This window comes from Gorilla gorilla, chromosome 2 (genome assembly GCF_029281585.2).
Source record: "Gorilla gorilla gorilla isolate KB3781 chromosome 2, NHGRI_mGorGor1-v2.1_pri, whole genome shotgun sequence".
Lineage (NCBI taxonomy): Eukaryota > Metazoa > Chordata > Mammalia > Primates > Hominidae > Gorilla > Gorilla gorilla.
Genome location: NC_086017.1, coordinates 124,445,714 through 124,462,354, shown reverse-complemented (window position 1 = coordinate 124,462,354; position 16,641 = coordinate 124,445,714). Strand labels below are relative to the sequence as shown.

The following is a 16,641-nucleotide window of genomic DNA, read 5'->3' as shown; positions in this document are numbered from 1 at the left end:
TCTTTTTATGGCTGAATAATATTCCATTGTACGGATAGACCACATTTCATTGACATGCTTGCACTTAATGGATATTTTGGTTGTTTTCACATTTTGGCTATCATGAGTAACACTGTTATGAACATTTGTGTACACATTTTTGTGTGGACATATGTTTTCAATTATCTTGGGTATATAGCTAGGAGTGGAATTGTTGAGCATGAGATAACTCCATGTTTAACTTTTTTTCCAAACTGTTTTCCACAGTGGCCGCACAGCAAGAAGAGTCTTTCATCCCCAGAGTCTCGCTCTGTCGCCCAGGCTGGAGTGCAGTGGTGCGATCTTGGCTCACTGCAAGCTCCACCTCCCGGGTTCACCCCATTCTCCTGCCTCAGCCTCCCATATGTCTTTCTTTATGTCAGTACCAGAGTCCTGATGACTGCAACTTTGTAATAAGATTGATATCAGAAAGTGCAAATCCTTTAACGTTCTTCTTTTTTTTTCAGGATTGTTTTGGCTTCTCCCTTTCATTTTCATATGAATTTTAGGATCAGTTTGTCACTTTCTGTAAAAAAGCCAGCTGGGACTTTGCAAGGGATTGTGTTGAATTTGTAGATTAATTTGGGAACTATTGTCATGTATATTAGTTTCCTACTGCTGCTGTAACAAACTCACAGACTGGGTGTTTAAAACAATACAAGTTTATTATCTTACAGTTCTGGGAGTCAGAATACCAAAATGTGCCTTATATGGCTAAAATAAAGGTGTCAGCAGGGCTGTACTTCTGGAGGCTCCAGGGGAGTATTCATTTTCTTGTCTTTGAAGCTTCTAGAGGCAGCCTCTATTTCCTGACTCACAGCCCCTTCCTCCATCTGCAAAGTATATCATTCCAACCTCTGCTTCCTTTGTCGCATTTCCTTCTTCTGCCTTTGACCTTTTTGTCTCCTTCGTAAGGATTCTTGTGATTACATTAGGTCCATGTAGATAACCCAAGATAATCTTCATAACTTTATCACATCTACCAGTTCCTTTTGCCAGGTAAGGTAACATATTCACAGGTTCTGGAGATTAGACATAGACTTCTTTTGGGGACCATTACTCTATCTACTGCATTATCTTAACAATATTAAATCTTCCAATCCATGCACATGGGATGTCTTTTCATTTAAGTCTCCTTTAATTTATTTCAATGATGTTTTGCAGTTTTCAATGTACAAGTCTTACATTTAATTTGTTAAATTTACTCCAAAATATTTTATTATTTTTTTGTGCTTTTGTAAATGGAATTGTTTTCTTAATTTTATTTTTGGATTGCTCATTGCTAGTGTAGAGAAATACAAATGATTTTTTGCATATTGATCTCATGCAATCTTGTTAAACTCGGAGTTTCTTTTTGGAATGATGAAAATATTCTGAATTAGATCGTAGTGATGGTTATGCAACAGCGAATATCCTAAAAATCACAGAATTGTATACTTTAAAGGGGTGAATTTTATGGTCTATGAATTGTATCTCAATAAAGTCATTATTAACAAACAAACTATACCATTTGGGAATGGCCATCAAAAATTAAAATGTGAATTATTCTCTCAAAATGAGGTTGGAGGGGTGTGAGAGGAAAGTTGGGGACCAGAAGTGCCCATGTTTTGATACATTCTCTTATTACTTCCAGATGGGAACTCTAGAAGTTGCATATCCTGATTTTGGTATGTTTGGTGGAAGAACTTCTCTTCATAGCTCTTTTGTTCCTAGACACACCAAACTCCTGAATGGCAGAGGGCTTTGGCTTTTGTTCTCTACCTGAGTCACTCTCTCCCCAGATCCTTACATGGCTGGCTGGCTCCTTCTTGCCATTCAGGTCTTGGTTATGAGAGGACTTCCCTGCCAATCAAATCTAATCTAAAGCAGCTTCTCCAATGCAATCGTTCTTTATCATACCACTGTGTTTTTTCTGTCAGTAACTGGAATGATTTTCTTTATTAATTGCTTACTTGCTTGTATATTTCTTCCCTGTAAAATGTAAGCTCTATCACAGCAGGGATCTATACTGTTTCATTCACTATAATATATCTCCAACTTCTAGGATATAGCTGGCACATAGAAGATGATCACTAAATATTTATTGAATGAATGATGCATATCATTAAGGAGAAAAGTTGGCCAGGCGCGGTGGCTCACGCCTGTAATCCCAGCACTTTTGGAGGCCAAGGTGGGTGGATCACCTGAGGTCAGGAATTCAAGACCAGTCTGACCAATATGGTGAAACCCTGTCTCTACTAAAAATACAAAAATTAGCCAGGCATGGTGGCATGTGCCTGTAGTCCCAGCTACTGGGGAGGCTGCGACAGGAGAATTGCTTGAACCCAGGAGGCAGAGGTTACAGTGAGCTGAGATCGTGCCACTGCACTCCAGCCTGGATGACAGGGTGAGAGACTGTCTCAAAAAAAAAAAAAAAAAAAAAGGGAGAGAAGTTATAATTTGGCCTGACTCTCATAGCTGGCAAAAGAGGCTGTGGTGAAGTTCCTTTTTAATAATTTTAGTTAACAATTGACTGGAAAGCAATTGTATGTACTCATAGAAGATGATATGTTTTGACTATGTGTTTGTATTCACAGACTTTACCCAAGTTTGCACTAGATTCTGGAACTGACAAAATTTTTCATTAGATGAGTTAAATGATTTACAAGGCTAGGATAAGGCAGGTGGTATCTAGTGAATAAGGAAAAAATAGCAAATGAGGACTGTGCTAGATTGATTGCAAAATGGCTGCACCTCACCTTATATCCAGCTCTTTCAACCAAAGGTAGAGTCTACATCTTCATTTCTTGAATCTAGACTACCCTCATGACTTATATTGGCCAATTGAATGAGGAGGAAGTAACATTGTGCTAATTCCGAATCTGCATCTTCAAGAGGCCTTGCACTCTTCTGCTGTCTGTCTTGGAAACAAATAAGCCCCAGCTAGCCTGCTTCAGGATGACAGACAAGTGCAGCTGAGGCCAGCCTGGAAGAGCTAGCTCTTAGTTGATCTGTCAGTGGACCACACTCTCTGATCACACCCACCTAGGATCTCTCAGCCCAGCCCAGATTAGCGGAACCATCCAGCTGACCCATAGATTTGTGAGCAAACTTAAACATGTATTGCTGTGTGCCACTGAAGTTGTTTTTTTTTTTAAATGTAGCATTATTGTGGTAATAGATAATGAATACAAGAATCAAAGGGAAGGATGAGTATTCTGGATTGGGCAGTTTGGATTCAATGTCTGGCAATGTGATTGTGAAGAACAAATAAGAGAACAGGTATGCAGTGCTTGACCCAGGGCCTGCACATTCATCGTGGGGGGCTTCATAAACGCATGTTGAATGGACTGAGGCTGGAGGATGGGAAGGGAATAGTGTTTAGTTTCAGGCTAATACAGTATGAAGACACTTTGAATTCTTACCTCCCTGATGGCAGGGGCCATGTCTCTGATCAATGTTTTTTATCCTGATCTCATAGCACGTACTACAAACCCCATAGGTATTCGTAATAGGGTTTAAGGGACTCATCAAGTAACTGGCATTATGCTGAGATGACTAGCTTCATATGGTTTTACAGAAAACTTTTTATTTTGCTTAGTTAATGAAGGAAAAGTTCTCCTATTAGCATTTTTTTTCTCAGTCTATTCTTCTATTTAGAATGCCAAATAGTTCTTACATCTCCAGATTTCTATTTCCACTTTGTCTATATTTGGAGAAATCTATGCTGTGCATTTGACCATAGCAAAATAATCTGCAGCTAGAAGTTTCCATAGAGCCTTATACCACAGCTTAGAAAAACTGTGCTTGGCTTAGTTGGCTAAATAACAACTTTAGAGCGATTGATAACCAGCTATTAGCTTAACTTGTCTGTTTGTATGTTAACTATACTAGCTAACTAATGAGGAACACTCCTGTTTTCTAAAATCTAAAACATCAGGATTAGAGACAGTCTTCCTATGACAGGCATAACAGAGGAACTTCTTTCCATGATATTGGAACTCATCCAAGGCAAAACTGGAAGTGTTTTGGACCCTTTTTCAACTTAGATCCTTGCTTGGGTGCCAGGCTTTTGGTCTGGCATTCTTGGTCAGCACTGTCATCTCTCATAGGGCCTGACCACTCTAGACCCATTTTGATCAGCCTGCTTTAGGCCTAAGGCTCTTGATCCAGACTGCCTGAGTTCAAATCCCAGCTCCTTCATTTACTGGCTGTGAATTCTTCGTAAAATTGCTTAATCCCTCTGTGCCTCAATTTCCTTAACGGTCACTTGGTGATAATAACAGTACCCACTGTTGAGGGGCATCAGATGAGATTATCTACTTAGAGCGCCTGCCACGAAAGGCAAATGGAACCATGCTTTCTTTCAAATGTATCATATGCTGTTTTCTTTTAGTGAATGGAAGAGTATGACACTAAAAGGAGTTTGTAAACAAACATCAAGAAGAAGTTAATTAAGGCACAGTGCCTGGCACACAGCAGGCACCTGCTAAATATTAGTAACTCTGATTCAATAAATTAATTGAGCTGCTAATCAGTTAATGTATGCTTTCCAGGTATAATATTCACCTGTAGCCTGGGGTTTTTGTTTTTAACTTGTATTTGAAAATAATTTCAGATTTATAGAGAAGTTGCAAGAATAAGAACACAGAATACCAGTATACCCTTTAAATAGATTCAAACAATTGTTAGCTTATTACCTCATTTGCTTTTATCATTCTCACTCTCCCCATAAAGATGTAATATATATGATATATATGTATCAAGATACACACACACATACATATACACTTTTTTTCCTGGACCATTTGAAAGTAACTTGCATACAACCAAGACCTAAACTTTTATTCCTAAATATTTCAAAAAAAATTCTCTTACATAACCACAATACAGTTATCAAATTCAGCAAATTTAACATTGATGTGATATTCTTATCTAATCTACTATCTGTATTCCAGTTTTGTCAATTGACTCAATAATGTCCTTTGTGGAATATTTTTCTGCTAGTGTAATGTAAGATCCTGATTGAGATCAGGTATTGTCTTTGGTTGTAACATATCTTTAGTCTCCTTCAATCTGGAATACTTATGTAACTTTTCTTTGTCTTTTACGACACATTTTAATAGAATGTTTATCATTGGAGGTTGTCTAATTTTTCCACATGATTAGATTCCAAATATACATTTCTGGAATGCTACAAAAGTGACATTGTGTCCTTCTCAGAGTGTCACATCTGGAGGCACACAATGTCCATCTTCTCCTTGGTGATATTAATTTTGATCACCCGGTCAATATGTTTGATTTCTTACTGTATATCTACTATTTTTTCCACTTTAACTACTAAGCAATTTGTGAGGATACAGTTTAAGGCCATGCACACATCTTCATCCTCATCAGATTTCTGCACCCTAGATTTGGCATTCATCGATGATTCTTAAGCAAATCTAGTCTTTAACATAATGTTTGCAAAATGATGATTTTCCAACTCCAGCACTCCTCCATATTTACCAGCCAGCTTTTGGCATTTTGCTGTGGTCAAGAGTTCTTTCTCCCTTCTACTATCAGTATCTGCTAATGGCTCCTTTCCCGAATGGGTAGCTGTTTTCATAAATTTGTTGAATCGCTGAATGTGTATCCACAGGTGTTTAGGCTCTTCCTTCCTTTATCAACAGGGACTCATACATTTCTGTTTTTTCCAATGGTTTATAATTCATTATTCTTAATAATTTTGGTGTTCAAATTGTCCCAGATTTGGCCAGCAGTCATCTACTGTTTTTGAAGGCAATATCTGAACTCAAAAGTTTCATACAGGTCATCGAGGCAGTTATTTTTTGAATAGGAGATAGACCCATATTCTTAAGATACGTAGTTGTATCACTGAGGAGGCCATGAAGTCTTTCCATGGATGGAGTTCATTTTGCAAACAGTCTCAAAACTCAATGCTGGCTTTGTTTTCTTTACATGTTTAAGAAGAGAAAGAACATTTGTTTATTGTAAATCTCCTGCCATTGTTTTGTAGTTGTTTCACAGAGAGTGCCACAAAGAATGGAATTCTCAAGGTTCAACCCCGCTGAGAGAGGGAAGGAAAGCCCTGTGTCATTAGGGGCTCCAAACTCTTGGCAAGGGAAATTTCCTTGGTCAAATTACAGCACAATTACCTCCTTTCCCCCTCCAAGGGACATTTTACTGGAAAATTGATGCTACAACAGAAGGAAAACACTTGCTAATGCTGTATCAAAGAACATTACTCCTGCTCTTTGTTGTACCTCAAGATTTATTTTAGGCATTACATTTACTTTTTGATAGAATGTTTAAAGCTGTTTCTAAATCTCCATGTTAGGATAAACTGACCATCTACAGTGAGTATTTTCTGGTTTAAAAAATATACATGTTGCCTCTTTGTTGAATTTTAATTAACTATGAAAATAACTAACACTCTACCAGCACCTATTATGTGTGTATTATTGATACAAAAGCTGCAGTTGTACTTTTTGTGGGGTAAATTATTGTCTCACTTTATGGATGAGGAAACTGAAGCACAGAGAGTTGAGCAACATCTCCAAGGTCACAAGGTACCCAAGGTCACATTGCTAGTGGCTGAGGGAGATTTGAAGCCAGTCAATATATCTGTCAAGTCTGTGCTGCAAGCATTACACAGAGACAGGCACAGGGGATTAACATTTCTAGAAAAGATTGACCTACCTCAGATAATGAACAAACCCAACAAGCAGGCATCCCAAGTAGAAGGACAGGAAGATGAAGACACTGAAAAGACTGGATTTCACATAAACAGATTCTGAAGGGAGAGAAACAACTTTGGTCAGGTCATCCTCTGCGGAAAAGAAGACTCCATCTGAGACAGGGTGGCTTAAAGGGCCCCTCCATCATATTGATTCTTAGGTCCTAATAAATTTCTGTTCACAGCAAAACTGCTACTGGAGGTCCCCAGACATTATCCACAGTAGCTACCTTTCACAGTGATGACTTCCCAGTAGAAGCTGGGAAGGGACTTCACGATTGAGGTCCCTTTCTTTTTAGGAGGGATTTAACAAAATGCTCTGATTCCCTTTTCTATTTCTAAGGTAAATATACTTTAGTTTTCTTATGACAATTCTCTCTGGAAGGATGACAGTAATATCAAATTATATGACTGATTTTCTGACACAGGAATCTCTTCAATGCATTCTGGAGCCAACACTGACCTTTAATGGAAGGGACAATGGTCACTTCAAGGTTCTTTTTTCGCTGTAGATTCCAGGTCTGGTTTTCCTTTTCTGGTTTAAAAAAAATAAAAAAAGAACAAAGCACATTGAATCAGATAATGATTTTTTTTGGTCTCTTGTCTGAACTGTTGTTCAAAAAATGTCCAGAAATAACTCTGATCACTGAATCTTATTTTAGCAAGAACTGGAGGAATATGTAACCCCCAAACCTTCAAACCATCAGAAATCCCTTTGGGTTAAGGAGACTAGCATTAGACTCTCAATTTGGCCTTTGCTTGTGTGCATTTTGGTATCACTAACAGATGCAAATAAGATTGCAGCCTCCCTTCTCCAATGAAGACGGGTGGACCCTTCCCCTGATATCCACAGCCATGTGAAGAAAACAGCTGTGAAAATAGAAGCTACCTCTTCCTTTGGTTTGTATGTTTCTAGCCAGTGCAAATTTTCCCCTCTTATATAGTCATGAAAGGGCTTGTAGTTTACCAAGGAATATTTGACATTGGCAAAATTTTGGAGCCATGTAATTAAGAGGTTAAAGAACACACTAGGAGAAATTTCACCTAAACATTAATATCAAGGAAATGATGTTACACTCAACAGTAAACACACTTTGTGTTGGTCACATGTGATTAATCACTGGCTAGTGGTCTACGTTTTCAATCATCAGCCTATTCTGCCCTTAAGGTAGCTACTGGGTAGTTAACCATAACTATTTGTGCTATGCCTAAGAGCCCCCATAACCCCTTATTATTGGGCTAAGGTGTAGCAGTTGGCTTTCTTACTATTTTTCAAGGTATAATTTTGGCAACTGAGATGCAGAATGCTGAATTTTTCTTGTCCATCATCGTGGAAATGATGACTACTGATAAATTAAGTAGATCCATGGCTACTGGTTACCACCCCATCTTAAGAAATGGACTTTGATCGCTGTGTAAGATCATTACTTCATGGTAGCAAATATTTGTTGAGTAAAGGGCCAACCTAGTGAACTTATCTTCCATGGTCTGAGGGAATACAATGCTTCAAAAAGATGAAATGTACTAAATGACATTTTGTAGTATCAATAATACCTTTAGATCTGTTACTTTCTATCTTTTGTTTTTTTTCTCAAGTATCTCTCAGATGCCTTTCCCATCATGATGATGGAACCAACCCTTGCTTAGTGGGAACTAGAAAGGAGGTTTCAGCTTCCCTTTCACTCCCTTCCTTCAGGTTTTGCTAAGCAGTCAAGTGTTCCTCACTAGCTCTTACCCTGGATGAAGAAAGATCCTCCACAGGCATAATCTTCAGGCTTTATCACAAATACCACGAAGAACTGCTCGCCTGGAAAATCCTTCTTCTGCATAAGACATAACAACCTTATGATAGGCGGTAAGAAAGAGGTAGAAGGGAGAAAGTCCCTGGGGGTAGGGGCAGAAAGAAAGAGGAAAGAGAAGAAAAATAAAGTTCACCCCTGCCCTCTAACTCCTTGGAAAGGACTTTCACATACCCATGATTTACTCCAGATTATCCACTCTAAGATAATTGTTACATCCAAGAAATTAAGGTAAATAGATATACATTTCTGATTTCAATCAATTTTGTGCCTATTTGAGAGCTTAGAACTATAATAAGCACCATATAAATAATATGTGAATAGCCTATGTTTAATAACTAATGCTTACACGTTGTTTTTATTTTAGAATCTAATGATAAATTACTTTTCTAAAATGGACACACTCAGCAGTCAAATAATTTAGGTTAGGGAGGCAAAGGACTCAGTTATCATCTTGGCTTTGAGTTACTCTAAGTATGTTTCTCTATGTGCCCATTTCCTCATCCATGAATGAAGTGCGGTTGACAAGATGAACTTTAAGGTCCATTAGAGTTCTATAACCCAGACTTAAAAAAAAAATCATCCCCAAACTTCTGTTGTCATGTTCAGCCCACTGAGAAAATGGCTTATTTATTTATTTTTTTTATTTCAGGCATAGCCATAAATCATTTTGTTTGTTTGTTTGTTTTTTGAGAAGGAATTTCGCTCTTGTCGCCCAGGCTGGAGTGTAGTGGCGTGATCTCGGCTCACTGCAACCTCTGCCCAAAAGGTTAGGCCCCAAAAGAGAAGTAACAATTTATTGCCAAACACATCCAGGGAAGAGAGTTACTGATATGCTTGCCCTTTATTAATTTAGTGTCCCGGATGAAATACAATTTGAAGTTCCCTACTATAGTTATTTTTCTGTCCTTTTTTATTTGGGACCACATAATGCGGGATGCCAAGAAAGAAAGAAATACTGAAAAACAAGAGCAGATATTTGGGATATCAAATCTGAAGCCTTTGAAAATTGAAGCCTTTGAAAATTAAAGCCTGACAGAAAATTTTAGGTCTCATACCTAAATTATAATTAACTTCTCTTCATTCTTGCCTTATTATTCAGTAAAGAGTATCACCTTACCCTAGGGAACAGATCACGCTGCAGGTACTTTAAGTAAGTACCTCCCCCAAAGCAGGGACAGAATCTCCTTGAAAATATGCTTACATGACATGTATACATTTTTGTTATAAAATTACGATTGAAATAATAATTACAAATATCATAAGATAAGCTGCTGTACAAATATGGTCCATATTCTTTTGAATCTGTCCATTCTGTTCAGAATTGAAGACCTCATTTGCTTACCGTTACTGGTATAGATTGTTAGAATATGTTTAATTGTTTTAAATGGATCTGACAAACTTCACCCTAAATTGGCACCCCCAATGAGTAGACTGAAATCTTCTGGCCCTACCTCTCTGAGCAATCTGTCAGATACATGTCCCATCGCACCATGGGCTCCTAATAATTGTCAAGGGGAAAGAGGCACCTGGTAGAGTAGCATTGTCTACCATCACCTAGGCTTTGATTTCAGTGGAGTTTTGCTCTTGTCGCCCAGGCTGGAGTGCAGTGCTGTGATCTTGGCTCACTTCAACCTCTGCCTCTTGGGTTCAAGAGATTCTCCTGCCTCAGCCTCCTGAGTAGCTGGGATTGCAGGTGTGCACCACCAAGCCCAACTAATTTTTGTATTTTTAGTGGAGACAGGGTTTTGCCATATTGGCCGGGCTGGTCTCAAACTCCTGACTTTAGGTGATCCGCTCACCTCGGCCTCCCAAAGTGCTCGGATTACAGGTGTGAGCCACTACGCCTGGCCAGACATATTAGTTTTTAAACCAATCAGAAAGGAAGGAGATCCTAGGCACATCATGGATGGCCATCCCTTTTGGATGCTGGCCCAGTCAGTACACTATCTATTGAGCATGACCATTGGCAATAATGCCCACAGAAGCAATGTCTCACCTGTAGCGTGATGGCAGCTTTCTTGGTCATGGACTGATAGACACCATTAAATTCCACATTGTGGTCGAGATCATACACCGGGCACTGCAGCATGCATGAGGAATAAAAAGGAAAGCATCCATAATGTCATGCAATGTCATGCCACACATAGGTCCTGTCAGCATCTTTCTGCTTGGATCACAGAGCAGGGGATCCTTATTAACCAGAAACTAGGCAAAGTTTCCCCCCTTGAACAGTCATGACATAGTCTTCCTAAGACTTGGGGCCTTGTCCTCTAAAGTCAAAGTCATGTTATATTGAAGAGAACTATAAAAATATTGTCTTAAAGTGTATAACACTTTTTTCCATTTTCATTAACACCTCAGGAGACAGAAAGAACCGAATGTTACAATAAAAATTTAAAAGCAGAACAAATGGTAGGGTTCAATTTTAGCTTTCTCGCAGAGCCCACAACTTGGTCTTCCTGGTTCTTTGTTACAATCCTTCCCTGCTTCCTCCCTCCTTTCCTTCTTTGCTTTGTTGATTTTGGTGAAGAGTTAACTATTCTTTACCACTCCAAATTAGTGTCTGCAAACACAGTCTGCCCACTCGTGCTCACAGATACTGTTCGTATTGATTAGTAGTTTTGGAAGGGAGATACACAGTAAGAGGATGGCATGCTTCCACCCTTCTCTTTCATTTGTTCTGGAATAATATAATGCTCTATAGTAGAAAGTTGGCAAGTTATCAGCACTCACCATGATATTCTGGACTGAGACAACAGAACATGGATAAGCCATTTTAGACACCACTTTAATGATAACTGAGTCCACGTCTTTGGGAAACTTGTATAGAAAATACTGAGAATAAGAAAAAGAAAGACATGATTTATATTTACATGAATGGGATTGTTTCCTCTACTATTAGGCACAAAATTTATATGTAAATCTCCACGAATCTCCGTTAATGAATTCAGTCAGCTCTTCATCTCACACATATTGAGAAACTAAATCTGTGCAGGGCTCTGTGCCAGGCATTAAGAATATAGCAGTAAATAAGACAAAACAGCCATTTTATGCAATGTTGCTATTCCTTTTTCTAGGGTAAAAGAAATAGTCATTTATTTCTCAACTAAACTTTGCTATACTTTAGTTTGTTTCCTGTTTAAGAAGCATCCTGCCCCCTTTGAATTAAGGATAAGTGAGATATAACATGTGATAAGATTCACTTCTTTCTGTGTGGTCAATGTGACATATGAAAATTCCATACTGAAAAGCAGATAAGCCTGTTCCTCAATAATTTTAACCACCTTCCCATAGGCAAGAATTAGCACTAGACTCATCCTCCCCCTTGCCCTTTTGACCAAGAAACTTGTTGCTGGCTGGAATATAGTGAGAACATACAGAAATTCAAAGACCAAGCCCCATGTGGAGTCCCCAGAAATACGTTCACAATTGTGGGCAGGCTGAGGTATCTTTTAAAAGTGTTTTTCAAGTAACACCAGAATTAGGAAACATTTTTAATTGAAAGAGGTTGTACTATTTACCCATGTAGATTATGAATCCACTGGAAAAATGTATTAACTCTAAGTTGTAAACTTGTTCTTAATGATGAAGAAAGGGGAATTCTGCCAAATAATTATAAAATACGATAACTGATTGAGAAGTTATATTAAGCCTATGATTAAGATTTTGAGAAAAGCAATCGAAACAGGCTCCCAGTGAAGACTCTAATAAATCTGTCATGTACAGAGAGGCAAAACAAGTTAAAACTTAACTTTGTATTTCAACATCTTTGTTCCTAACCCTGTTTTGAGTACCATGACAATAAAAATGGAATCCTTTTTAATAATCCAAAGCTTTCTGATGGGGAAAAATTATCTCAGAATTAAAGAGTGTCATTAATGATACAGTTGGAAGTCTATTCACATCTTATAACAGATGGCAATAACCCCAAGAACCCACTTAATTTTGGAGCTTGACTCAAATACATATAATACAGGGCTCTTCAAAAGATGAGGAGCATGGAATTTCCAAGAGTGTTCTTGTTTCCCAGGAAACCCGTACTGTGTAACTCAAGAGCATTACTATGATTACTGTTGGCAATAATGAGCCTCATATATGTTCCCATATATGATAGTAATTGGTTTTGTGCAAGCGGTAAACACCCACTGAAAGTATTAACAACTTTATCTGCAAATTACCATAAACCCCAAATAAATGTTTTTGACCCCTGCCTGATAATCTACCTTTACCAGAAAGAAGTGAACGACAAATACCCAAAGCAATGGCTGGAATTTAGGCTGAAAAATCACTCTCTGGGTCCTGGCTACCTCCCCAGTTTCTGCAACCTGCTTCTAACTCCTGGAATAGAGGCAAACAGTGATTGACACAGGTTATCTGGGAATGTGCAACCGTTTGGGTGAGTTTATAGAAAAAGAAAATATTTCCTGTAATCAAAGAGGATACAAAATATAGGTGAAAATGAGACTAGTTAAGAGTAAAGTAAGCCTTTCATTGATATCAAGGAACTTGTTTTGTTTTATTAGTTTGTTCTAAGTATATTTTACTCCATTTGTTTTAGATACAAATTATTTAAATTTTTTTTTTCAGAGATAGGGTCTCACGCTGTCACCCAGGCTAGGGTGCAATGGCACAATCATGTATCACTGTGGTCTTGACCTCCTGGGCTCAAGTGATCCTTCTGCCTCAGCCTCCAGAGAAGTCAAAACTACAGATGCAAGCTACCATACCCGGCTAATTTTTTATTTTTTAAGTTTTTGTAGAGACAGGGTCTTGCTATGCTGCCCAGGCTGGTCTTGAACTCTTGGCCTCAAGCAATACTCCTGCCTCAGCCTCCCAAAGTGTTGGGATTACAGGTGCAAGCCACCACACCTGATCAGTATATCATATTTATTATAGCTCTGTGCAGGACTGTTAGACTATACTGTTCCTGTAGTTAAAGTGAAAGTTATTCCTCTTCTTTTTTTTTTTTTTTTTTTTTTTTTGAGGTGGAGTCTCGCTCTGCCGCCCAGGCTGGCGTGCAGTGGCGCAATCTTGGCTCACTGCAAGCTCCACCTCCCGGGTTCACGCCATTCTCCTGCCTCAGCCTCCCGAGTAGCTGGGACTACAGGCACCCGCCACCATGCCCGGGTAATTTTTTGTATTTTTTTTAGTAGAGACGGGGTTTCACCGTGTTAGCCAGGATGGTCTCGATCTCCTGACCTCGTGATCCGCCTGCCTCGGCCTCCCAAAGTGCTGGGATTATAGGCGTGAACCATCGCGCCCGGCCTATTCCCCTTCTACTTTAGGTTTCTCTCTTTGCACCTAGTAATTAGTGCTTTTAAAATATTTCTTGAAATTAAATAGTCAATAAATGTTGAGGGCAATATATCAAGGGCCTTTGGCCCTCTCCTGCCACTGGGTGGCAGTATACATGCATTGCAGAGACTTTCACAGACAGGAAGTTTAAAAGTGGATTGGAGTTGGTTCATTCAGGCTTGGGAGAGCTGATTGTGCATTAGTCACTTCCCAGCTGTTCAGTGACATCACAATGGGAGATTAAAATCAGCCACAGTGGAGGTATTTACACCACAGAAATGGGCAAATGCTACAAATCAGGGCTTTCTCTCTGAGAACCAGTTGTTAACTATTTACAAGCACAGCAGTGATTATAGTATATTTACAACAAGTCCGTGTTAATCCCAGTTTTACAACTCCAAAGCAAAACCTAAGTAGCTATTTATGACCAAAGCTATATTAGGGACTAAAGAAAATGTACAACAAATAAACTTGTTTCAAACATGCTATTATATAGAGTTTTGTCTTCAGAAGCTTATGAAAGAAAAAAGGAAGGTAGCTAGAAATGACACCAGAAAAACAGCCTGACTTAATCCAAGTTTTCATGTATTTATTCTATTTGTGGTTATGGTTTAATGGAGAGCACAACACAAATATCTAATTCTCCTGATGTTTTTTGTCAACATTCTGGCTCTTTCTTTATGAGAGGAGAAACTAATTTATTACACTTATAACATTGTAAACATTAAAATGTCTTATTTTCGTTGTATTTCCAGGTCAATTAATTATTTGTGTATCTGTTTGGTGTCAGCCTTTTACTACCTATCCCCACTACCACTTCCCAGCTGTCAGGTTCATAATGGCAGAAGTTGTGTCTCTCCATTCTTAACCTTTGTGTCTCCAGCACCAGGTACAGTCTAACAATGTTCTTAGTGCATAGTGGGCACACGATTTGCTCAATGAAGATTGAACCAAGGAACACCTGAAAACAAATAGCATGCCGCCCATTTTATACCAATTAAGGTGATATGATTAAATATTGTGTCCAAAATTCCAGTAACACAAGGAATAAAGTGGAATACAAATATACTTCAAGTTGTGAAAGGTCAAGGGCAACACCACACGCTAACTCTACCAGGGTAACATGGTTTCGCTAACAGGCAGGCAACACCAACAGGTAGGATGTTGATAACTCTTGGAACTCCTTCACTTACCTGAGGTTGAGAGGGGCTGGCAGTAAAGTGAAAGGCAACATTTGTCCTGAGAAACGTAAGTGGCAGAAGGGAAAGGGGAAAAGTGAGAGAAAAGCATAAGTTAGTGAGCAAAAATTATTTATTTAAAAGAAAGCCATCTTAAAGTAGACTCAAGGAGAACTTCACTCTTGGTGAGGGGAGTTTTGGTCCCATGAAACTGACAAAGTAGACTGCATGGGGACTTGGTGGTTTCAACTCTCAAGAATGACCAAACTGGGAAAGGGGATTATTATTTTTATATCTTTAAATATCCATGAAGCCATATCTATATAAGGTAGTTTATTTACTTTTGTAGCCACTTTTGCCTTGGGACTCTCTTTTGCTTGATTTTACAATCAAGCACAGGGTTTAGGTAACAGAAGTGGGCTGAAACAGAGGGGAAACCCAGGTTCAAGGTCCTTTTGGATAATGTAGATACATTTCAAAATAATTTTGATAGACCCATGGCAAAATGGGTCACCTTTTACCAAACACGGTGAATAGATAACCACATGGGATGGTGCCTAGGGACAGAAGCAGGCCCTTACTATCCCCAAATAGCTCCCCGATTGCCTGCCACGCTGGCTGAAATTCCCCAAGATTTAGTACCCTTTAGGTTAGGCATTGCCTTCCAAGACCCTCCTTTAAAACATAAATACCACCAAAAGAATATAATGAGTTTTTTTTTCTCTTCAATTGGTAATTTACTGTGAATTACATTATTAGATACTTTCATTCTTCCATGTGAGACAGCAATGATCTAGGCACTGAAGAAAGGAGAGTGTGAAGAGTTAGGAAGCATAAATTGGTAGTATAGAGGGCTGTCTGCTGTGAGCATCTGTGAAACAGTTCAAGTGTTTGTCACAAAGACAAATGTGGTCTTCTCTACAGTTTTATAAGGACTACTTTGGGCTTTTGCTCTTTCTGGCTGTTGCCTCATCATTAGCCATGAAGATCATGCACACAAGTCCACAGCAGTCTCATATCCCCAGGTTACTGAAACGCCGCACCTGGGGGTGTGTGCCCCTGCCCCTCCAATGTGCCCTGCATTTCTGGGCATCTGAACTTGAACTTCTGGGATTTCTCCTCAGCTCCACCCCCTGTGGCTCTCTGAAGATTTTTTTCTTTCCACTCTAATTTTTCTTTCATAAAAATTAAATACCTGTTTTAAAAGTAATGATTTCTTTAGAAAGGACATTTCAAGACATTTAAGCAAGAGGTGTATAATTAGAGGTGTTATTTAGAAGTCATAAAATTTGAGCACTATAAAGGTAATGACCACAATTTAGGCTGTCATCAGGCTGGGCTCGGAATTTAGCTCGCAATAATAGATGTAATTTTTATATATCTACTTGCAACAGAAATCATAATCAATGTTGAGGATTGGTTCTTCTGAAGCAGAACTGAAAACTTCTGTCCTTAAGTCACCTAAAGAAGCCAAAGTGAGTGTCAAACCCAGTTATGTTTCTGCTCCAGAGAGTCCTTGGCCAGAGTTTGGACCTGTGACAGTGTGTGTGGGCTGGGTAGAGCCCTTTCAGCAGTCTGGGAGTGTCTCCCGCTGTTACCAGGGCAACATGAGACCTTCAATTCTTCGTTG

At 38.9% G+C, this 16,641-nt stretch overlaps 1 protein-coding gene across 5 annotated transcripts in view; it reads right to left on the bottom strand.

Moving 5' to 3' along the window:
- SIDT1 (SID1 transmembrane family member 1) overlaps positions 1-16,641 on the bottom strand; it is a 95,400-nt gene that overhangs the window by 35,825 nt on the left and 42,934 nt on the right. For 4 of the 5 annotated variants that reach the window (XM_063704037.1, XM_004036073.5, XM_004036072.5 and 1 more), the window contains 6 exons: positions 15,027-15,072; positions 11,272-11,373; positions 10,535-10,618; positions 8,472-8,559; positions 7,200-7,271; positions 6,700-6,793 (listed from right to left, as the gene is read on the bottom strand). In XM_063704037.1, coding sequence (XP_063560107.1) covers positions 6,700-6,793; positions 7,200-7,271; positions 8,472-8,559; positions 10,535-10,618; positions 11,272-11,373; positions 15,027-15,072 — 486 coding nt within the window. Of the gene's footprint in view, positions 1-6,699; positions 6,794-7,199; positions 7,272-8,471; positions 8,621-10,534; positions 10,619-11,271; positions 11,374-15,026; positions 15,073-16,641 lie in introns of those variants that run through there. The other variant, XM_055381647.2, reaches the window with a different exon arrangement.